Below are 21,721 nucleotides of genomic sequence, written 5' to 3'. Positions count from 1 at the left end.
TGGGATTTTAGTAGATTACGATTTTCATGAGACATGCAATGGAGATAATCCATTCATAATTATCTTTTGTATTTTCAATACAATGAAATTCTCTATTAAGGCATAAGGGCATTACATGCAAATGATATTCTTATAAAATTCCCATTATACAAATGCATAAATTTATGCAAGCATAGAGCTAATAATGTAATTGAAAGGTGCAACACTCATTACATAATTAAAATTAAGAGTGAACTGTAGACATCTATTCTTTGTTGCACTTCAAAAAGAGTAGAGAACATACTCTTTTGTTGAAATACATTTTTTCCCAAGTGCGACTCCACTTCCAATGAAGGAAGGAAGTTCCAAGGAATGATACTCACTCACATGAAGCACATTGAAACATTTAACAAAGAGCACAAATTTTGAGCGCAATACTAACATCAAGCACCACAAAAATAATAAAAGCACTAAACTCAAGAACAAGAAGTGAGACTACAACACTTGCAAGAATCCTAAAATGGTCTTATTCACAACAATGTATGCATTCTTAGTTTCCTTCATTTGCAATGTAGTGAGTAGTTAATCATCTTATGGTTGTGCTCTCCTCTCTTTCTCTCACGTATTTTTGATAGTTACATGCTCTATGATGAAAAGAAACTATAAAACATCAGGTTCAATCAATAAATAGTGGTAACAAGATGCAAATCTATGAAGTAATATAGGGCTCGTGGCCATTGTAATATGCACTAATGGCACGTGGGCTAAACATCCATGGTACCATGCCATCAAAAAAATAGACTCATTCAAGATATTTTAAAAACCATGGCTGGTCTATAAGCACTATTGGAAAAGTTGAAAAACAAAGTAATAGGCCTTGTTCTTGCGTTACTCGTGGTTTGAAACTCCTTTGGCACCAAAAAGACCAGGTTTAGTATCTTATTTGTTTGGTTGCAGGTGGTTCTTTTGGGCATTTCAGCCCCTACTCCAAAGGAGTGAGGGGTCCAAAAACGAACTAGTTTCTGCTTGACTTGCAACCAACTAGATCCTGTTCACACGAAGGTGGAGGTTTGCAAACTAGGTTGATTGATAGATTTTAATTTGGATTCACATGTCTGGGGTTTGGAGGGAAAACCAGGTTGCTACTTGGGCCAGCTTGGTCTGGAGTAAGGGCCAGTAGAAAAACGTGGTTGCTGATAGGGACAACGTGGTTTTGGAGGGAAAACCAGGTTACTACTTGGTTCTACTCTAGAGTAGGGGCCAGTAGAAAAACTTGGTTTACTAGTCAGCCTTTTTAGGGACAGGGTGGTTTTGGAGGAAAAACCAAGTTGCTGCGTGGGCCTCCTTTGGAATAGGGGCTAATAGAAAAACCTGGTTGTTGGTTAGCCTTGATAGGGATAGTGTGTTGCTTGGGCCTGCTCTGTCATTACTTGGTTGATAGGGACAGGGTGGTTTTGGAGGGAAAACCAGGTTGTTGTTTGGGCTTACTCTGGAGTAGGGGTCCAATATAAAAAGTTGGTTGTTGTTGGTCAGTCTTGATAGGGACAGGGTGATTTTGGAGGGAGGTTGCTCCTTGGGTCTGCACTGGAACAGAGGCAAGTAGGAAAACCTGGCGAGCCTTGATAGGGAGTAGAGTGGTGTGGAAACTGCTCTTCCTATGTGAAACAGGCTCTTATTTCTGTATAGTTCCAATTTTATCAGATGTCTCTCAAGAGACCAGAGGTTCTTATTTCTCGAGACTCCGGGTGCGACTAGAGACTCCCACATCATATAGTGATTGGAACAACGTCGAATCTTAAAGAATGATTGACATTGAAATGGTTGTTAAATGAAAGTGAAACCTTCAAAAGGATTGTGAATGATAAGGATGTAAGTCAAGGGCCTAGAATTCTGTGGAGCTTAGACTTCTACCAAGATGCATGGAAAAATTTCGATAGCGAAAGAATTTTGTTGCAGTCGTGCAAAGATTCATCCGATCTAGAAAAGCTCTCCTTTCGCCCTCAACAATTCACAATCATTCACCCTTCGTCCTTCAGAATTGGCAACCTTGATGCCTCAGCTGTTGCAGATTGTGAAGATATCGCAACGTGGAAGATTGTGACGAAATTGTGCGGATTGTGAAGAGATTGTGCCGACTGGCGGTTGCAGATTGCTGCCGGAGCTGTTGCAGATTGTGAAGAAATCGCACACTGGAAGATTATGAAGAAATTTTGCAGATTGTGAAAAGTGGAGGTTGCAGATTGCTGCCGGAGCTGTTGCAGATTCTGAAGAAATTGCAAACTGGAAGATTGTGAAGAAATTGTGCCGATTGTGAAGAGATTGTGCCTATCGTGACGAAATTGTGCAGGTTGTGAAGAAATTGTGCAGATTTTGAAGAGATTGACAAGGTGCTGAATTGCTAATGGACGCTGCAAATCGATGCCGGAGCTGCTGGAGATTAGAAAGATTTGCAAGATGCTAAACTCGAGGTTGCAAAATTGCTGCCAAACTGTTTTGCAGATCATGCAAGCTCCGTTGGCTTTACTAAGCGAAAGAGCGAGCAGCAGATTAGGAGCCGCATTTGTGCGTTTTGCGAGTCGTGAAATTTGACGCAACTCTCGATTGTTTGGGACGAAGTCTATGCAAAATCACCGTCGGCGATTAGTGTGCTTGGTCCGAATGGCTTGCACATGAGTGGAGCTTATCTTGATCCCGAGTCCGATGATAGCTGGAGAATCCATTGGATTGCTAATCTTCCCTCAAATCGACGGTAAATCCAGCTCGATGGTCAGTATTTGCTTCAAATACGCGCAAACTTGAGCTGAATGTCGGATGAATCAATCCGATTACTGAAGAAGATCGGAAAGCTGCTGCTGCATTGATCTAGACAAGGTGTTTAGCAGAGCGAAGAAGAGCAGAAGATCATCGTCGTCGAATCCAATGCTGCATCGACGGGCGCCCTGCTTTAGCGTCTCACTCAGGCTTTGTATATCCTTATTCTGTTGCCGGGCCTGCAGCTTGTGACACGCCCCCTTGCCTCGGGGTCTCCGCCGTTCATCGCCGATTTTTCATCCCCTTTTTTTCGAGCAGTCCACTACCATTCCTTTTTGCATGCCCTTTTGCTTGACAGATGGTCTGTTGGAATATTTCAATCATTTTTAAAGCTGCTTTTCTTCACATGTTGCTCTGAGAAATCGGCGGTGCTGGTAGTCGCATGTAACGGCTGAAAGAATCGCTGTCTTTCCTCATTGACGAAGACCGATTCCGCCTCGGGCCGGGGATAGAGGACACTGCATGGTACAGCCAGCTTATGTGTTGTCCGCGCCAACGGTTTCCACGATCTAAACATTCCGGGTTGTTATCAGGCAGTGCTGCGCAAGTGACAAGGAGATCCATACAAGGCATAACTGTAAGATTTAGGATGTGATTTCTCGATCTCATCCCCAGGCTGGAAAAATTATACACCTGTGAGTTGCAAAGGGTTGGATCGAACAACTAATCGTGATGGCCGATCAGGAAAGCGCAGAAATATCAGAAGGCTCAAAACATGGTGAGCACAACGGAGAGCCCAAGCAAGAGAAGCATGACAATCAGGAGGGTAAAGTAGATAAAGCAAAGTCGGGGCAGTATCTGAGGGCCAAAGATATAGAGGACCTTGGAAAACTTGATGAAATACTAAATACGCGTTTCACTCGCAGCAAAAGTTCTAAATCGGATCTGCTCAGAGAGAAGGAAGAATGGGAGATTGATCACACTAAGCTGGTTCTAAAGAACATGATTGCAAGGGGAACTTATGGCACCGTTTACAAAGGCATGTATGATGGACAAGATGTTGCAGGTACCTTTTAACTTCTCCTCCTTACATTAATTATGCACCCTGTGACATTTGACTTTTCTCTGTATGCTTGGCTGCTCTCAATCCTTTTCCGATATTTTATTGTTTTCATTAGTTGTCCATGTTCTGACCTAGATGGGCTGCTTTGTGCTTGTCGGGCGAAAGGTCAAAACATTAACTGCTATGCAACCAGAAAAGAATCAACTACTGTCGCCAGAATATCTTGTAGATAGATAAGATTTAAAAAATGATAACATTGTGTTTTACACGGCTGTGCATGCGCTTCGACTTGAATTTGCCATAGTTTCACATTGGAAGCTGGGGGTGAGCGATCTGAAGAATACATCACGCAGCCCAACCTCCTGTGTTGAACTCTCCAATTGGTGCACTTTATCAACAGTGCAGCTTCATAACCAGTCCAGTCGTGCCACGTCCGATTTCAAATAAAATTCATGAATTCAAGTTTTGGCTTGGAATGGTCTTTATATTTTTGTGGTATGCTTAGGGAATGCCCATGAACGTTCGCAAGTGTCATGGACCACTGTCTTCTTGCCTTTAGCTGGGTAAGGTGGAATCCTTGAAGTGGATGCACTCGCAATAGTGTACCTCCCTCTTTCTCACCTTAGTTGTAACTGATGTTAGTCTTTCAAATAGCCTCTTGCACAGCACTGTGTTGAAGGCTTTTTTGAAATCTATGAAACAGCAGTATATAGCCTCTTTCTTGCCTTTGACTTCCTTAGTTGCAGCCCTTATGGCACCCAGATGATCAACCGTTGTGTGCTTGGGACGACATCTTGCCTAGGATGGTGCCCTCACTCCTTCCTCCTCCGCCCATTTGCTGATTTTCTGCTCGAGTATAGTGCCATATTACTTTGCCATTAGGCTGCTTACCATGATTGAACAATAATTCTTTGCCACCTTGCTATATCCCCCCTTATGGATCGGTACAATTCTGCTTAACTGGCAATCTAACGAAAACCATTCCTCTAGGGCCATATTCATTGTAAGCATTTTCTCTTTGATGTTTTCCTCTTTCCCATAGCCTCTTACGTGGCACTGTGTGTACGCGCGCGGGCATGCGCGCTTGTGCGTGTGTGTGTGTGTGTGTGTGTGTGTGTGTGTGTGTGTACAGCCTGAGTGACCTTTTGCAAACAGTCCTAAACCACGGTGGAATCTCAAACCACAGATTTTCACTTCGCTAATCCTATCATTGTCCTTGACACTCCTCAATCTAGCAATCTTCTAATTCATTGATGAAGCCTTCGTCCAATTTCATATTGTTCCTTATTCCAAAATCACGGTCCCCTTGACCAACATATTGAAGGGTCTGGTCGTAGATCCCCTCAACCTATTACTTGGAATGAAGATTTGAACAAGGCTTTCGATACTTTGAAAATTTGTATCAAGAGTGTGCTTGTTCTAGCATTGCCTGATCCTACCCTGCCTTATGTGTTAGAGGCTGATGTGAGTGACTATGCCATTGGGGCAGCATTATTTCAAGAGGGTGACCTGTAGCTTTTGAATGATGGTATACTTGCATATTCCAAGAGCCTAAGTACTGTACAAGTTAGAAAATTATCCCCCAGATATTGTGGTCCATTCAAGGTTATCCGAAGAATTGGTGAAGTTGCATATGAACTGGAATTGCCTCCTAGTGTAAGAATTCATCCAGTCTTTCATGTCAATAGACTAAACGAATTTTTGGTGCGCAGGATCATGTAGTTACTCCTCAAGAACTTAAAGAGGTTGCAGATTTGACCTTTGTACCAAACGAACTAGAAAATATTCTTGGATTTCGTGAATGTCAAGTTCGAAATCGGACGATCACGGAATACAAGATTAAGTGGAAGGATTGTGTCGAGGAGGACTCTACATCGGAGACATTGACTAACCTTTGGAGAGAGTTTCCAGACTTTCTTATGAACTCAAGAGTGAGTTCTTAGAGGAAGGGGAGTATGTCATGTGCATGGATCGTATTTGACAGGTGCTTAGGCACACATGACAAACTTTGATAGCTTGGGGGGGCTAGGGGCTAGGCAGGCAATTCTCAGGTTGGGATGCAAGGGCAATGGGCGAGTCAGGATTCCTGATTTTTTTAGCAGCAGTGGGCTTGAGCCTATATAAGGAGCCAGGGGTTCAGTTTTCAGTCATGCAAGTCAGAGCAGGTCTAGCTCTTCCTTGCTGGTCTGGATCTTGGATCGTGTTGTGGACGCACCTGCTTTCTAGGGTAGCCTAGATCCCCAGCGCAGTCCTGAGGCCACGCCTCTTGGTGGTATGGGACACCAAGATGGTTGTGGACTGGTTGGATGTAGATGTTTGTGCCAGCAGCCCAGCCTGTGGCTCATGGAGATTCTCGGATTCTATGGGTCCTGGACCCGCCGTGAGGATCATGGTTGGGTGGTGAGCATGCTTGTGCCTCTCTTTGTGGTTCTATGATCGGTTGTTTGTGCCTGTGTGCAGGTTCGGATTCCCAGGAATGATCGTGGTCTTGTCATCTTTGACCCTAGGATGAGACTTTCACACTTGGTGATGAGTTTGTGGACCTTAACACTTAAGGGTGAGAATCATATTTCCTGTAAGGCTGCTGCAATTTTGGAGAGGAGAACTCACAGCGAGAGCATGAGATTTCTGCTTCCAAATATTTAACACAATGGGGGGTCATATATCCGACCTCCAGGGGGAGGCATGGCATGGAAACAGGAAGCTCTTACACTTGTGAGATCATGTTGAGTATAGGGTCAATGTGAGGCCCCAAAATGGCGCTTGACACTTACAGTTGTTGGGTTTAGTTTGTGCAACATGTGCACAGGTAGGGGGAGTGAGAGAGACTGCCACGTGGGCAGCCCTCTAGATTTGATGTAGAACTGTAGCTACTGCAGGCCTGTGCAGGCCCATGCGGTTGGCAGAAGGCCTGGTAGGGACCAGCCTAACCTGCATGGAAGAGCTCGTCCAGGCCCTGGAAGGGATGTTGCAGGTCGGTAGCAGACCAGATCATGCTGGTTACAGGTCTGCAGATCTATTGGGCTTTACAGTGCACACACCTACAGGCTGTAGGGGAGTGTATGTGAGTGCAGGAGGGAGCAGCAAGCAGAGCTCACCCTAGAGCAAAGCGGCAAGCCTACAGTGAGGCAAGTGCTGATCCAGTAGGGTTTCTACTGCAGAGGGTTGACCAAATAGAGATTGTGTTGGTTCCAGACCTCAGCGGATGCTTGCTGCAGGCATTGGTACACTTTTGGAGCTTCTTGTGTACGGATTTCTGTTCCTTAGATGAGATCTATTTTGGCTGTACATCTGCATAGTCTCTCTCAGGTCTGAAAGTGTTCTCTATCTCTTCTGCTAAAGCAAGATAAACTGAGTGTTGTACCATGGCACGTCTTCTGCATTAGACGTCTTGCAAGGACATTTTTCTGTCTACACGATATTCCAGACAAGCGTAGGTATGTTTTCCAACAGATAGCTTGTGTGCAATAGTCTAAATTTGCATTTTGAATCTTGCACTTGTAATTTTTTGCCACATCCTCCTCTTTACTTTGATACCAAACTAGCAAGCGTGCAGTCTATGATGCACGATTACATACTTGCAGATTAAGTTCTTATTAAACGTGAACTGCATATTGAAAATGTGAATATGAAAAGCATCATGCAAAGGATGCACCTACGTGGATACTGGGTATTGTTCCATTTTTCTTATATGCAAAGATGGTGGTGGTAGCTAGCTTCATGTCATAATTATTATTGAAGGGCTCCAGAGGAAGCTATTGCTTAGAAGATTTTTGTCTTCTGATCAGTTAAGCTTCTTGACTGGGGTGAAGAAGCAACAATGACAAAGTCTGAAATCAACAGTGTGCGAGCTGCATTCAGGCAAGAAGTTGCTGTCTGGCATAAGCTAGAACATCCAAATGTTACAAGGGTGAGACTCTGTACTGGCTTAGAAATACTGTTGAGTTTCTCTGCTTAAAAACAACATTTTATTTATGAGCATGGAAATCTTGTTTGCAGTTTATTGGAGCTTCAATGGGAAGTTCAGATATACGAATACCTTCATATGAGGAGGGGAAAGATGGTTTTCTCCATGTTGCGTCCAATATATGTTGTGTGGTCGTAGAATACCTCCAAGGGGGGACTTTGAAATCTTTCCTCATCCGGCATCACCGCAAGAAGCTTACATTCAAAATTGTGATGCAACTTGCCCTTGATTTGTCTCGGGGGTAAGTTGTGGATATTGATTTTGAAATTGTCAGTTCTTCAGTGTTATCTTCATCCTGCTTCTTTGATGCAGGGCTAATTTATTTATTTTGTTAGCCAGGCTGAGTTATCTTCATTCAAAGAACATTGTACACAGAGATGTGAAATCAGAAAATATGCTTCTTGACAAGAAAATGACCGTGAAGATAGCAGACTTTGGTGTGGCAAGAGTTGAAGCCCAAAACCCAAGAGACATGACTGGTGAGACTGGAACACTCGGATATATGGCACCAGAGGTAGCTCTTTAACTTGCAACTTTAGCTTTCTGTTTTACTTTCCTTTTTGAGTTCAAATGCAGTCGTGCTAGTCAATACTGCAAGACTAATAGTGAAGGTTGGGGTGGTGGTGGAGAAAGCAAGCAGTTTGCAGCATTCAACTGGTGTAACTTTGTTCTTTATGAAGTTTAGATCTGTACCAAAGCATCTAGCATGAAGCTTACTGTTCCTTTATTTTAATTTCTGGTGACATCCAGGTGCTAGATGGGAAGCCATATAATCGGAAGTGTGATGTCTATAGCTTTGGGATCTGTTTGTGGGAAATCTATTGTTGTGACATGCCTTATCCTGACTTGAGCTTTGCAGAAATGACCTCTGCAGTTGTCAAGCAGGTATTTTGATGAAGGCTTTTCTTCCTCAATTCTACATGATTTTATGCTGCCTCTTATTTGTTTAGAACTATATTGGAAGGTGTCTTCTTTATATTTATTCATTCTGCTTTGTTTTTCTATTTGAGGGATGCTTTGTGCTGAAAGTGGGAATTTTAAGATTGATATGCATCCTGAGATGATCCATGATTTTCTTCATTTAATGGCTCACTAATAAACCTACAGAGAAGCTAATGGGTATCTCATTCCTGTAGAATCTGCGGCCTGACATTCCAAAATGTTGTCCAAGCTCATTGTCATCCATAATGAAAAAATGCTGGGATGCTAATCCCGACAAGAGACCCAACATGGATGAGGTAGTGCATCTGCTAGAAGCAATTGATACAAGCAAAGGTGGTGGAATGATTCCTCTTGATCAGCCACAGGGGTGTTTTTGTTTTGGAAGGCGTCGCGGGTCTTGAACTTCTTGGTTAGATAGGACATGATTCAAATTCAGAGAAGACTGGAGTATGTTTCTTTGTATAATAGACATTCCTTTGTGGTGTCATTCAAAACATTTTACAGAAGCTAAGATGTTTTATTGATTAAAATGATTATTATGTGGGCTTTATAATACCCCTTTTTCATTTAGGCGCACACACATTTACACGAATTAATTCATCTGTTCTTGATGCAAATTCTGAATTGTTTGTAATTGTATTTACATTGATGCATGCTTCTATTTACTCTTAAGTGTCTGAGTTTTGGATTACGATGTCATGGTTAAGGAAAAAAGACAACAAAAGTCAGCCTCTGACGAATTCCCTCAAATGGGAAGCAAAGACAGAATAGTAGATATGAATACTATGAACGTGAAAAATATGAGAAGGGTGATGTTACACATTGAGTGGGCATGTAAAAGCTGTGTTTTTTTTGTACCTCTATGAATCACTGTTTGCACATGTGAACCAATGGTAAGTTATAGGGAGATGATTGTATCTCTCACAAACGTTATGAAAAATAGAGAGGAAAAATTGTGCTTGACATGAATCGTGGATGGGGATTCTGTGGTATGGGATGTGGAGTTGCTATTGACCTAGGAATGGGTCGTATGACCTCTAGTGCTTGATGGTGGGTGGACTGCTCTAATGGTTGGGTGGTGAGTTCCAAATGAAGCACTTGTAAGATGATCTTGGTAGCGCAGTTGACGTAGGACTTGTCCCATGGCTATAGTTCACTTTGAGATATTTTTGTAGTGTCGTTAGGTTTCTTATTCATGGTACAAGGAGTAATTTCCATCGTATGAGATAGAGGGAGGAATTTTTAGTGTGAGGTAGAGAGAAAGTTGAGAAGAAGGAAAGGCTACTAGCATAGCTTTTGAAAGATTTCAGAGGAAAAGATAAGGCTTGATGAAAGATTTTCATAAAGCTTAGGAGAGCTTTATGGTAATCTCGTAGAGCCTAAGCGAACAAAGACTGTGTGCGAAAAGAGCTTGTAGGTTCTCAGACTTCGTGAATCGTGATGTTAGATGGGACGATGAACGGTGAGCCTTTCCAATTGTTGCTCCATGTTTATTTTTTGGGTAAATAGTTTTAAATCAGGTTCTCCCAATAATTATGGAGCAACAGAGAAAGTGGGTTCATTGATTACGAAAATGGTTCCTCCTCAGTGAATATTTTCGATTGAATACTTTTCATCCACAGTGATTGCACTATGTGGTTTCATTTAAAGGGGTGGATGGAGAGAATATCTCGAGTGCATGTGTGATCGACACATGCTATCCCACGCAATCAAGGTAATCATTATGCACTTCAATTTAAGGTGCTTCAATATTATTCTTTAGTTTTAATCTTACCTCTTGTTCGTCATTTTGCACGTGGTTCTTCTACCATCCCCTTGATCGATACCTCCTCCATGAAAACTTGTATCCTGTCGATACCTCCTCCACAAAATCTCTCAAAACAAGTCCCTCCCATGTGTGATTTTTCTAAATCTTGTGCACGGTTTTAGCTATTCAGTATGATTCAGTTGGATTCAACATAATGTGAGGAAGGAGTATGGTACCCAAAGGGAAGGCCCTCCTCCCATTATAGGAAGGAGTATGGTACCCAAAGGGAAGGTCCTCCTCCCATTATAGTGAATCCAGCTGAAATCTTTATCTTAAGCTTTTCTTTTTCCTTTTTTGCAAGTTTTATGCCAATAGGACTGAAAGCAAATCAAAGATTGATTCACTATAATTCTTTAGGAGGGGTTAAAGTAGTTGGATAGAATGCCCTCTTCACATTGTAGTGAATCCAACGTGAAAAAACATGGATTCACTACAATGTGAGGAGGGTTTATAGTACCCAGACAAAAGGCCCTCCTCAAGTTGTAGTGAATCAATGTCTAAATTGCTCTCTTTTTCATTCTTGGAAAAAGCTAAAGATCAAGATTCAAGTTGGAATCAATACAATGTGAGAAGGGGGTATAGTTCTTGGATTGAACGCCCACCTTGCATTGTGGTGAATCCATGTATTTTAATATCTATTTTAATCGTTAGTAGCATTTAACATTCATTCCACGCACAATAAAAGAGAGCTCAAGACAGTTTTTTGTGGGATGCATGACAACGCAAAGAGGGCCTTTTGTTAGGGTATTATACCCCGTCCTCATGATAAAGTGAATAAATCTCTGATTTGCTTTATTTTCATTCCTATTCGAAAACCACATGAAAAAATGGAAAAAGAAGCTGAAGATGAAGATTCAAGATGGAGACACTACAACATAAGGATGGGGTATACTACATAGACGGAAAGCCATTCTCACCTTGAAGTGAATCTAGATGTTGAAGTGCATGGAATGAGAATGAATCAAATCAAAGATTGATTCACTACAATGCGAGGAGGGAGTATAGTATCCGCCCTTCTCGTATTGTAGTGAATTCCATAAGGAACTGCATCTTTGTTCTTTTTTGTGCCTCGAATGGATGTTATATGCTACTAGGAATTAAAATAGGCAAGTATTCACTGCAAATGAGAAGGGAGTATAATATTCGAACGAAACTCCCTCCTTGCGTTGTAGTGAATCCACGCATTGTAGTCCATAGAATTCTTCACCTTTAGACTTTATTTCCTATTTCGCATGGTAGGATGGGTAGAGCAACAAGGAAACTGTCTTTATAGCATCAAAGTTATGTCACGTTTCACATAGAAATTGCATATGCACTCATCAACTCCACAAAACTCGTAGGAAAACCCCCATAGGATCAGATAGCAAGCTCCCTTCTACTCAAACTAAACAACTAGCACCTACAAAACCTCGTAATGTGTCTCTGGTATACGTGCCAATCTTGCAAATCCATTTTCTATCACTTCTCCATAACTCATTCCCTCAACTGTTCACAAAACTTTCTTCTTCTCAGTGTGGGGGTCAAAGGTCACTGTGCCTTTACCCCGGTTATGTACAATACTCAAACACATATATAAATGAATGAAAAAGAAGATTAGGGTGGTTCTGCACCCACCAAAACTTGTGTGGCTCTCTGTTTCTCTCTCTCCCTCTTCCGTTCTTGCTTCCGTTGAGAGCACTCTCAACTGGTATCAGAGCCCGGGTGATCTAGCTGAGTGTGCGTGAATGCTTGAAGCTCAGCAACTCTGTGGGAGAAAGGAGAAGCTCTGTGGGAAGCTTTGTGGGTGACTTTACTTGCATCCGAGTGTGTAGAGACCTTGGAGGAACCTTTGGAAAAGTCACTTTGGTTTTGCGAAGTGGTTTTGAGAGCCTGTTAAGTGTTTTCAAAGAAAAAGTCGTTTTTTGAGCTTTTCCATGTTTCGTTCGATGACAGAGACTCCATATTGACTTGTAGAGGCAACTATTGCTTGCTTTTGGTGTCCACTTCACTTCAGGAGCTTGGAAACACTTTCATTATTGAATCTGGGATCATTTCATTGGATTTCTAACTCACTGTGTCAGTTTCTGCGTTTTTCTGCCCGGGTGTTGAAACTCAAGTTTGGAGCAACCATTTGCAGATCTGTCAATTCCGGTGGACTCAGGAGATCCTAAAACTTCTATGTTGCTTATCATTCGCACTCTGGTGGAGTTTACAAACAGCTCTGTTTCCAAAAACTTTTTTCAGTCCGTGTGTTGGACCCAGTGATTGAGACCACGGTTTTCAAAACCGTCTGTCCCATTGCGTTCCGGACGCCCAAAAACCTCTACTTGTTAGTTCTTGCGGGATTTGGTGGAGGATTTTCAGAGTTATAGATCTCTGTGTATTCGATTTCGTCTCTCTGTTATGCATTTTTTATTCTAAGGTTTTGAAACCTTAGATTTATGCCACATGGCAGTGGATAAGTGTTGACTCCCATTTCTCACTCATCGGTTGGGATTTTGGAGTTCCGGCATAAGAGAGATATTTGCATATTTTCTTGTGAGTCCGATTATGCAATGGCGCCCATGTTTTGAGGCATCTCAGGTTCTATTTTCAGTAGCGGTCATTACCGTGGGACTATGATTTCTTGAGCATACCTTATGCAGATCACTCTGGTTGCATGGACGCTCATTCGTGGTGTGCATTGGATTGCAGTGGATGATTTATAGGCCATTTGGATGCATTGTGGTCCTTATTGGATGCGCTGATAGGCCCGAATTGCCTTGTGGGATGCTATTTTTATGGATGCTTTGCACATGGATGCTATTTTATGCTGAGGGACAGCTTTGACACATTGCAGGTGATGCACTGATAGTGCTATGCTCTTTGATGCATATGCCAGTGGACGGTGTTTATGCTTGAGTCATTTGGCACTTATTGGCATTTTGGATTGCCATTGCAGTTGGCATTTTCTTTTGGGCCAGATTTGCTCATATGGATGCATAGTATATGCACATGAGTCAGATGCTTTGAGACATGAGTTTTGGTGATATTTCACTCTATTGTGGCATACACATTTGGGTGCACCTGGTATTTGGTGTGATTCTCTCTTGTAGGCACTAGCATTTGGGATTTTTGCTTCATTTGCATCATGGCATCCTCTTCCATGTTTGAAAAGGAGTTTTTTAGCATTAAAAAGTTTGATGGGACAAACTTTTCTTTGTGGAAAGAACAAATAAGGGATGTACTTATTCAAAAGAAGCAGATTAAACCCTTGGCAAGGATTGAAGCTAAGCTTGCAAATATATCTAAGGATGATTGGAATGAGTTGGATGCATTAGCAAAGTCTACTATTAGACTTCATCTTGCAGAGTTAGTTTATTTCACAGTAGTAAATGAGCAAACTACGGAAGATTTGTGGAAGAAACTGTGTGCCACTTATGAGAAGGAAACTGCCTCTAATAAAGTTTACCTCATGAAGAGGTCGTTTGAGTTGCAGATGAAGGAAGGGGTCTCCATTGCTTCTCACTTGAATGAATTCAATATTATTTTTAGGCAGCTTCAGGCTTAGAAGATGAATTTTGATGCGGAGACTAAGGCAATATTTCTCTTATGTTCATTGCCATCCTCATGGGATACCTTCCATACAGCTGTCAATAACTCTACACTTGGTGGAGTACTGAAATTTGATGATGTTGTGGGTAGTTTGTTGGCCAAGGAGATTAGACACAAGTCTATGGACAGCAACAAGCAGGATGCAGCCTTAAATGTGCAAAGGGGCAGATCACAGTTCAGGGGGAAGTCCCAAGAAAGAGGGAAGTCTCGTAGCAAATCCAGGGCATGGAACATTGAGTGTTACCACTGTGGCAAGAAGGGCCATATGAAAAAGGATTGCTACAAGCTGAAAAGAGAGAAAAAGGATAAGAAAAAGAATGCAAATTGGGGTGCAAATCAAAAGGAAGAGAGTCCAAGGGAGGACAAAGGAAAAGTGAAGATCGAGGAGATCAATGTAGTCACACATGATAGTGACAATGACGCTCTTTTCATGTCTAGTTTATCTACAGAGTTGCTTATCACTTCAGATGATGCATATTCCCAAGATTGAATTTTGGATTCTGGTGCTTCATTCCATGTTACTCCCCATAGGGAATGGTTCTCCACTTATGATAGTGGAAAGACAGGTTGTGTGCATCTTGGAAATGACTATGCATGTGACATAGTCGGAGCAGTTGACATAAAGTTTTCTTTTGCAAATGGGTCTGCATTTATTTTGAAACATGTGAGACATGTGCCTAAGTTGACCAAGAGTCTTATTTCAGTGGATTAGCTAGATGATGCTGGTTTTCACACCACTTTTGGCTTTCAGAGTTGGAAAATTCAAAAGGGCTCTATGCTTTTGGCCAGGGGTGCCAAGTGTGGGACTTTGTATCCCTTACATGTATCAGAGGTATTTGATCATGTTGTTGCAATAACCGAGCAGCCAAGCACTTCTTTGTGGCATTGCAGGTCGGGGCACATGAGCCAGAATGGAATGAAACTTTTATGCCGTTTGGGTTATGTACCGCATTTGAGTTTCTTTGATTTTGAATTTTGTGAGCACTGTCTCTATGGGAAGCAGACTAAATCAGCCCATAAAAGAAGGGGAAAGAAAGAGTTTGAAAAGCTTGATTTGGTGCATTCAGACGTATGTGGTCCCATGCCTACACGGTCATTAGGCGGGGTTGAATACTATGTAACATTCATTGATGATGCAACTAGGAAAGTGTGGGCTTATGCTATAGCTCGGAAGAGTGATGTGTTCCAGGTATTTCAGAAATGGCTGGCCTTGGTTGAGAATCAGTCAGGTAGAATGCTTAAATGCCTACGGACTGACAATGGTGGAGAGTATCTCTCTCATGACTTTCAGCATTTTTGTGATACACGTGGGATTAAGAGGGAGCTCACATCCCCTCGTACTCCAGAGCAAAATCCAGTTGCAGAAAAGATGAACCATACCATTCAGGAAAGATTGCAATGCATGCTTTCCAATGCAATTCTTTCTGGTGGTTTTTGGGCTGAGGCAATGAAGACTGCAGTGCATGTGATCAATAGATCACCTAGTAAGAGTTTGGATGGTGGTATTCCTGAAGAGGCATGGAGTGGCAAGAAGCCCTCTTACTCTCATTTGCGTATATTTGGGTGTGAGGCATATGCATATGTGCCAAAAGAGCTTCGAAAGAAGCTAGATCCTAAGTCTAGGAAATGCATCTTTCTGGGTTATGGTGAAAGTGGAGAGATGGGCTATCGTCTCTGGGATCCAGAAGCAAAGAAGATCATACGCAGCCATGATGTAGTCTTCAATGAGAAGAAGATGCATAAGGCACCCATGAGGGATGTGGAAATGAGGAGAATCACTTTCCAGGATGTGAATCCACCTGCATATGTTGATAGACAGCAAGCTGTCCATGCATCAAATGTGCAAGAAATGGTACCACCAAGTACTCCCACAGGTATACAATCAAGGGTAGATGATGGATCATCTATTGGTGGAAATGATGAGCCAAATGTGGCTGATATGCAGGTGGGACAACAAGCTGAAATGCCCTTGAGAAGATCATCTAGAGTATCTAGACCGCCCGATAGGTTTGTTCCAGGGGTAGACTATGTGATGCTTACTGATTGCGGGGAGCCTTCTTGCTACAGAGAGGCTATGATGCGCGAGGATCAACACAAGTGGGAGTATGCTATGCAATCAGAGATGACTTCACTTATGAAGAATAAGACTTGGGACTTGGTTTCTTTGCCACATGGAAAGAAAGCATTGCCATGTAAATGGGTCTACAAAATGAAGGTCACAGGTGATGATGTGCCTAGGTACAAGGCCCGTTTGGTCGCTAAAGGGTTCAAACAAGAGAAGGGTGTGGACTTTGATGAGATATTCTCTCCGGTTGTGAAGATGACCACACTTAGATGCATGCTTAGACTAGTGGCATTAGAGGATATGGAGCTTATGCAGATGGATGTCAAGACAACTTTCTTGCATGGGGATTTGCATGAGGAAATTTACATGGTGCAGCCGGAAGGCTTTGAAGAAAAGGGCAAAGAACATTTAGTTTGCAAGTTGAAGAAGAGTCTCTATGGTCTTAAGCAAGCACCTAGAGAATGGTATCAGAAGTTTGATGCTTTCATTCGGTCCTGGGGTTTTAGAAGGAGTGAAATTGATCACTGCCTCTACACTAAAAGGGCTAAGGATAATAGCATGATGATCCTAGCACTATATGTGGATGATATGCTATTGGCTAGCAAGAATACTTATGAGCTAGATGCATTAAAGGCCAAGTTGCATGAGGCCTTTGATATGAAGGATTTGGGACTTGCAGGTCATATTCTTAGTATGTGCATCACGCGTGATCGGAGTAGGAAACTCCTTTGGCTTTCACAAAAAGAGTATGTTACAAAAGTATTGCAGCATTTCAATATGGAGGGGGGGAAGGAAGTGAGTACTCCATTGCCTCCATATGTGAAACTGAGTCATACAGATAGTCCTAAATCAGATGAGGAAAGGGCCATGATGGCCAAGGTTCCTTATGCATCAGCGGTTGGGAGTTTTATGTATGCTATGATAGCTACTAGACTAGACATTGCATTTGCAGTGGGAGTTGTTAGCCGGTATATGGCTAAATCCAAGAAAGAGGCATTGGGAGGCAGTTAAGTGCATCATGAGGTACATGAAGGGTACCAAGGAGATGTGCATCTGCTTTGGTAGAGGAATGCGTGTACTTGGGTACACAGATTCAGACTATGCAGGGCATGTGGATAGTAGGAGATCCACTTCTGGTTATGTGTTCACCTTTGCAGGTGATACAATGTCGTGGATGTCTCGCGCACAGAAGTGCATTGCTTTGTCTACCACAGAGGCTGAGTATGTTGCAGCCACAGAGGGTTACAAGGAGGCTATATGGCTTGATCGACTAGTGGGAGATTTGGGGATTCATACAGGTATACCGACATTGCATAGTGATTCCATGAGTGCTTTTCAGCTAGCACGGAATCCGGTCTTTCATGCAAAGACCAAACACATTGAGGTTAGCCATTTCATCAGGGAGGTACTTGAGGACAAGCGCATAGAGCTTGTCAAGGTTCATACAGATGATAACCCTATAGATATGCTGACGAAGAGTCTACCTAGTCAGCGGTTTGAGTATTGTCGTGTATTGATGGGCATTGGATAGTATGCTCACTGGTTGTTCTCCCTTAAAGGCACATTGTCCTTTAAGTGGGAGGTTGTGGGGGTTAAAGGTCATTGTGCCTTTACCCTGGTTATGTACAATACTCAAACACATATATAAATGAATGAAAAAGAAGATTAGGGTGGTTTTGCACCCACCAAAACTTGTGTGGCTCTCTGTTTCTCTCTCTCCCTCTTCCCTTCTTGCTTCCGTTGAGAGCACTCTCACTCAATGCATGAAATCTCTGGCTTGAACCCTGCAACAAACTTTCAAGACAGTAGCATGATACAACCTACAAAATGCTCTTATCAAACACCAAGATGCTCCTTCCAACAAACTCTAGAGTGTATAAGATTGTATGCTGCAAATAAAGAAGTCCTTCCAAGGTTCTTACCTAGGCATAAGTCCCTTTGCCACCATCTTGCGGAGAAATCCCTTGCACTGTAAATCTAGATCTTTGATGTTCAAATGCCACCATGTCTATAATATCTGATGTGCAGTCTTCTAGTGACTTGCACTCAGCCATCAAATTCTCCTCGACTTGATGCAGTGGCCAATAAAACTTGGTTAACCACTAGTACTCTAGAGGCAAGATAAAACTTGGATGAACTCTAAAAAAGTAACTTTGTCCTTATTCTTTCCAACACAAAAAGCAAACTTTTGTGATGGAGGGATACCCATACCAACCTAGCACCCCAAATACCTAGCGGGAACACCCCTTTAAGTCTAAGTGAAGCCAATGTCATTCCACCAATCTGGGGTGTCCTTGTCATTAATCCAAAAGCCATTGGATTTATGGTAATTGATGTGTTCCCTTGTACTAGTACAAAGTAAATCCAAGACTCTGTCCTAAAAGAAAGGAGCGTCTGTGGTGAGGCATCCAATAAAACATAGTATCATCTACCACCTCACTATCTAGAAGATCTTCTTCATGTATGAGGGGAAGTATTAGGCCAATACTATCGGCCTGAGATCTAATGTAGATACTCAGCTGCAACCACTAAAAAAGATGAGGGGAAGTATTAGGCCAATAATATCAGCCTGAGATCTAATGTAGATACTCAACTTCAACCATAAAAAAAGAAGAGAAAAGGAGCTAGAGGGAATTCTTGGTGGATTGATGTAGAAAGTTGGAACTCTCTCCCCTGACCCCGCCAATAAACACTTGGCTATGAGCTGACCTATATAAGGAGAAAACCCCTCTAATCCATGCATAGGTAAATCCAAAGCAAAGAAGGGTGCCCTCTTGAAAGCCCCAATCTACTCTGTCATAAGCTTTCTCAAAATCTAAGAGTAGAATGGCCAGCCTCTAGCCACTCTGCATAGCCCAACTCAAGCTTTCCAAAATGAGAAGATATTATCAAAAAATGCTTCTGCCATGCACGAAGCCTATCTGTGTACCATGAATAGGTTCTAGAAGTAGGGGCTGTTGAACATAGACCGATTGCTAGAATTTTATAGAAAGTGCCCAAAAGAATAATAAGCCTCCACTGTGTGTAGTTCAGCGATGACTCACGTAGTGTGTGGATCTTGTAGGAATAGCGATGGAGTACTCCTCCAAGCTACTTTGGGTTGAGAACAATGCATTCAAATGCCATCCACTAGTGTCACTCTAGTGTCTTGCCGCTTGTTGCAATCATGAATCCACAAGGAGAAGAAGAGGAAGAGGAGAGGGGAGTGGAGAAGGGGAGGGGGAGAAGAAGAAGGGAAGAGAAGAAGAGAACATGGCATTCATGAAAGGCACTATGAGGGAACAAGAGACAACTTTAAAGAGGAGAAGGAGAGCTTGCATTCCAATGTGTGCAACCAACAAGTGAAGACCAAGTTGACTATTTGTCCTTTTATACATGCCACATTTTGAAGGGAGGGCCAACCCTAATCTCTTTATACCACTCTCTTTCCTCATTCTTTTACAACTGTCTTGGTCAATTTGTCTGCAAGGCACAATCCTATCTCTACAAACTTGCCAATATCCACCAAGTAATATCACCAATCAATGGTGGCATATTGTTAACAAATTGGTTAAGATGCCCCCTTTCCTATTCTTGATCCAACCCCCTTTGTCCGGTGAGGTGTTGGTTCCAACACTGGATTCCAATGTAATTAGTACGGCATGGATTCCTATGTAATTGGTAGGACATAGCTTGAGTGATTACAATAGCTAGAAGTTTGGTGGATGGATTGAAGATAATTATGTGTGATGTTTAAAAGAAAAATATAATGTAAGTTAGTAGGAAGAAGGTGTTATCCTGGGGCACCAACTCCCTTTAGTAAGAATGCCTAACCAAATCTTGAGTATGATATGAATTTAACAGCATGCCGTGAGTAGAGAGTAGTCAAATTTGCATGGTTATGTTCTATACTAAAAGAGCTTCAAATATGTCTTTACACCTTGAAATTTGGGCAAGAGATGAAAAGTTACATGATTTTGAAAGGAGTTTGTTTTTTGTATTTTAGTATTATTTTTTTTTTACCCCCTCTAGCCCCCGCCCTTGGGTCTCACATGTTATGAAAATATGAACAAATCATAAAACCTTGATTATTTTGCAAGTATATCGCTTATGATTTGTGGGACGGGGGAACTAAGATTTCCATATTTCTCCCTTACATATTTATACTTTTTGTAAGAAATCCATGCATATTCTATATGGACCTTGTCCCCCCCCATACCTTGATTTTAGAATAGGGTAGTAACACAATACATATGGAGTTGGCGCCCCAGGGTGTTAGTAGGGGTTGATGTAAGATCCTAGCAGTGTTAGTGTTAGAAGAGTAAGTACATTATATTATCATGCTCCTCATTAATTCCCATATTTTCTTTGAGTGGGACTTTTATTAGATTCTCTTCAGACTATGTCTTTGACATGCCATGTCTGAACATCTGGAGTTGTGCATGACATTTTGTCTTGCTTCTATATAGAGGAGTTATTTTAAAATCCATTTTATGGATTATATTATATTGACGGATTTTCTTGGACATTTGTTTGAGCCCAATTAGGTTGCGGCAATATGGATCTTTATCTATCAAAGTCATCAAATCAAGAGGAGCCTGATAATACACCCATAGAAACTTCTAAAATGAGGACTATGGCTAAAGAGGTTTATAGCATCTTGGATTGAACTTTGAGGTCTCGATCCATGATCATAGAAATGGACAACAAGTTCCTCTTGATATCTGGCACATAAAGAACATCGGACAACTGTTTTACAACTCCATCTGACTTGAGAGCAATCGTACCTTTTCCTTTTGCTGGACATTTTGCATCATTGCCGACTGCTACCATGATGTCATTCCCTATCGGCTATAGAGAGGTATACCAATCCTTCGAACTGGTCATGTGGCACGATGCACCACTATCAATGATCCAAGGTTCATCCACAGATACATGAACGGCCTCCGTGCAAATCTCCTCAATTGCGACGAATAGCTCTATTGGTACTGCCTACGCACTGTTACTAGACTCTTTCTTCACTCCGTTCTTCTCATCTGCAATCTTCTTACGGCACTCATTCTGCTTGTGCCTTGCCTTGTTGCAATAGAATCATTTGATCTTCTTCTTTCTCTTTTTATCATCAGAAGAAGATGGGTTACCAGAGTCCTTACCCTTACCTTTCTTTGACCGGTCCAGAAAGCCGAATCTTCTCCAATCCTCATCTTTTGACGCATCTCCTCCTCCAAAAGCATCACGCTGAAATCCTCAAAGTTGAGGGGCGGATTTCTATTCTGTGTATTCAGCACCGTAACAAGACCGTCGTACTTTGGTGGGAGAATCCGTATGCACCTTCGTGCTAGATTCTCGCTGGTGATGGTGATGCCAATTGCAGTCATCTGATCGCGCAAATTCTTCACCCTGGTGATGAACTTCTCTGCTGCTTCAAACTCAGACAACTTCTCATTGGCGAGTTGAGTCTCCAGATTTTGAATTCGCATCTGATTCGTGGTCTCGTACTGATTTTTCAAGACCGTCCATGCCTCCTCCGTTGTGATGACATGTTGAATTAACGCCATGATGGAATCACTAACACTGCAGACAATAGAACACAGC

General features: G+C 42.1%; 1 protein-coding gene across 1 annotated transcript; it reads left to right on the top strand.

Annotated features, from left to right (window-relative positions):
* Positions 1-1,894: 1,894 nt before the first annotated feature.
* On the top strand, positions 1,895-9,259 carry LOC147882739 (serine/threonine-protein kinase 52-like). Its single transcript, XM_087400268.1, has 7 exons — positions 1,895-2,366; positions 2,479-3,796; positions 7,582-7,703; positions 7,793-8,001; positions 8,100-8,274; positions 8,511-8,645; positions 8,897-9,259. Exons 2-7 carry the CDS (start codon positions 3,463-3,465, stop codon positions 9,101-9,103), a joined length of 1,182 nt encoding a protein of 393 aa, XP_087256394.1. The 5' UTR covers positions 1,895-2,366; positions 2,479-3,462; the 3' UTR covers positions 9,104-9,259.
* Positions 9,260-21,721: the final 12,462 nt, after the last annotated feature.

This window comes from Dipteris shenzhenensis, chromosome 29 (genome assembly GCF_047967505.1).
Source record: "Dipteris shenzhenensis isolate YYH24624 ecotype China chromosome 29, Dip_SZ_1.0, whole genome shotgun sequence".
Classification (NCBI taxonomy): Eukaryota; Viridiplantae; Streptophyta; class Polypodiopsida; order Gleicheniales; family Dipteridaceae; genus Dipteris; species Dipteris shenzhenensis.
Note: the sequence above shows the minus strand (reverse complement) of the source record. Positions and strands in the feature narration are given on the sequence as shown.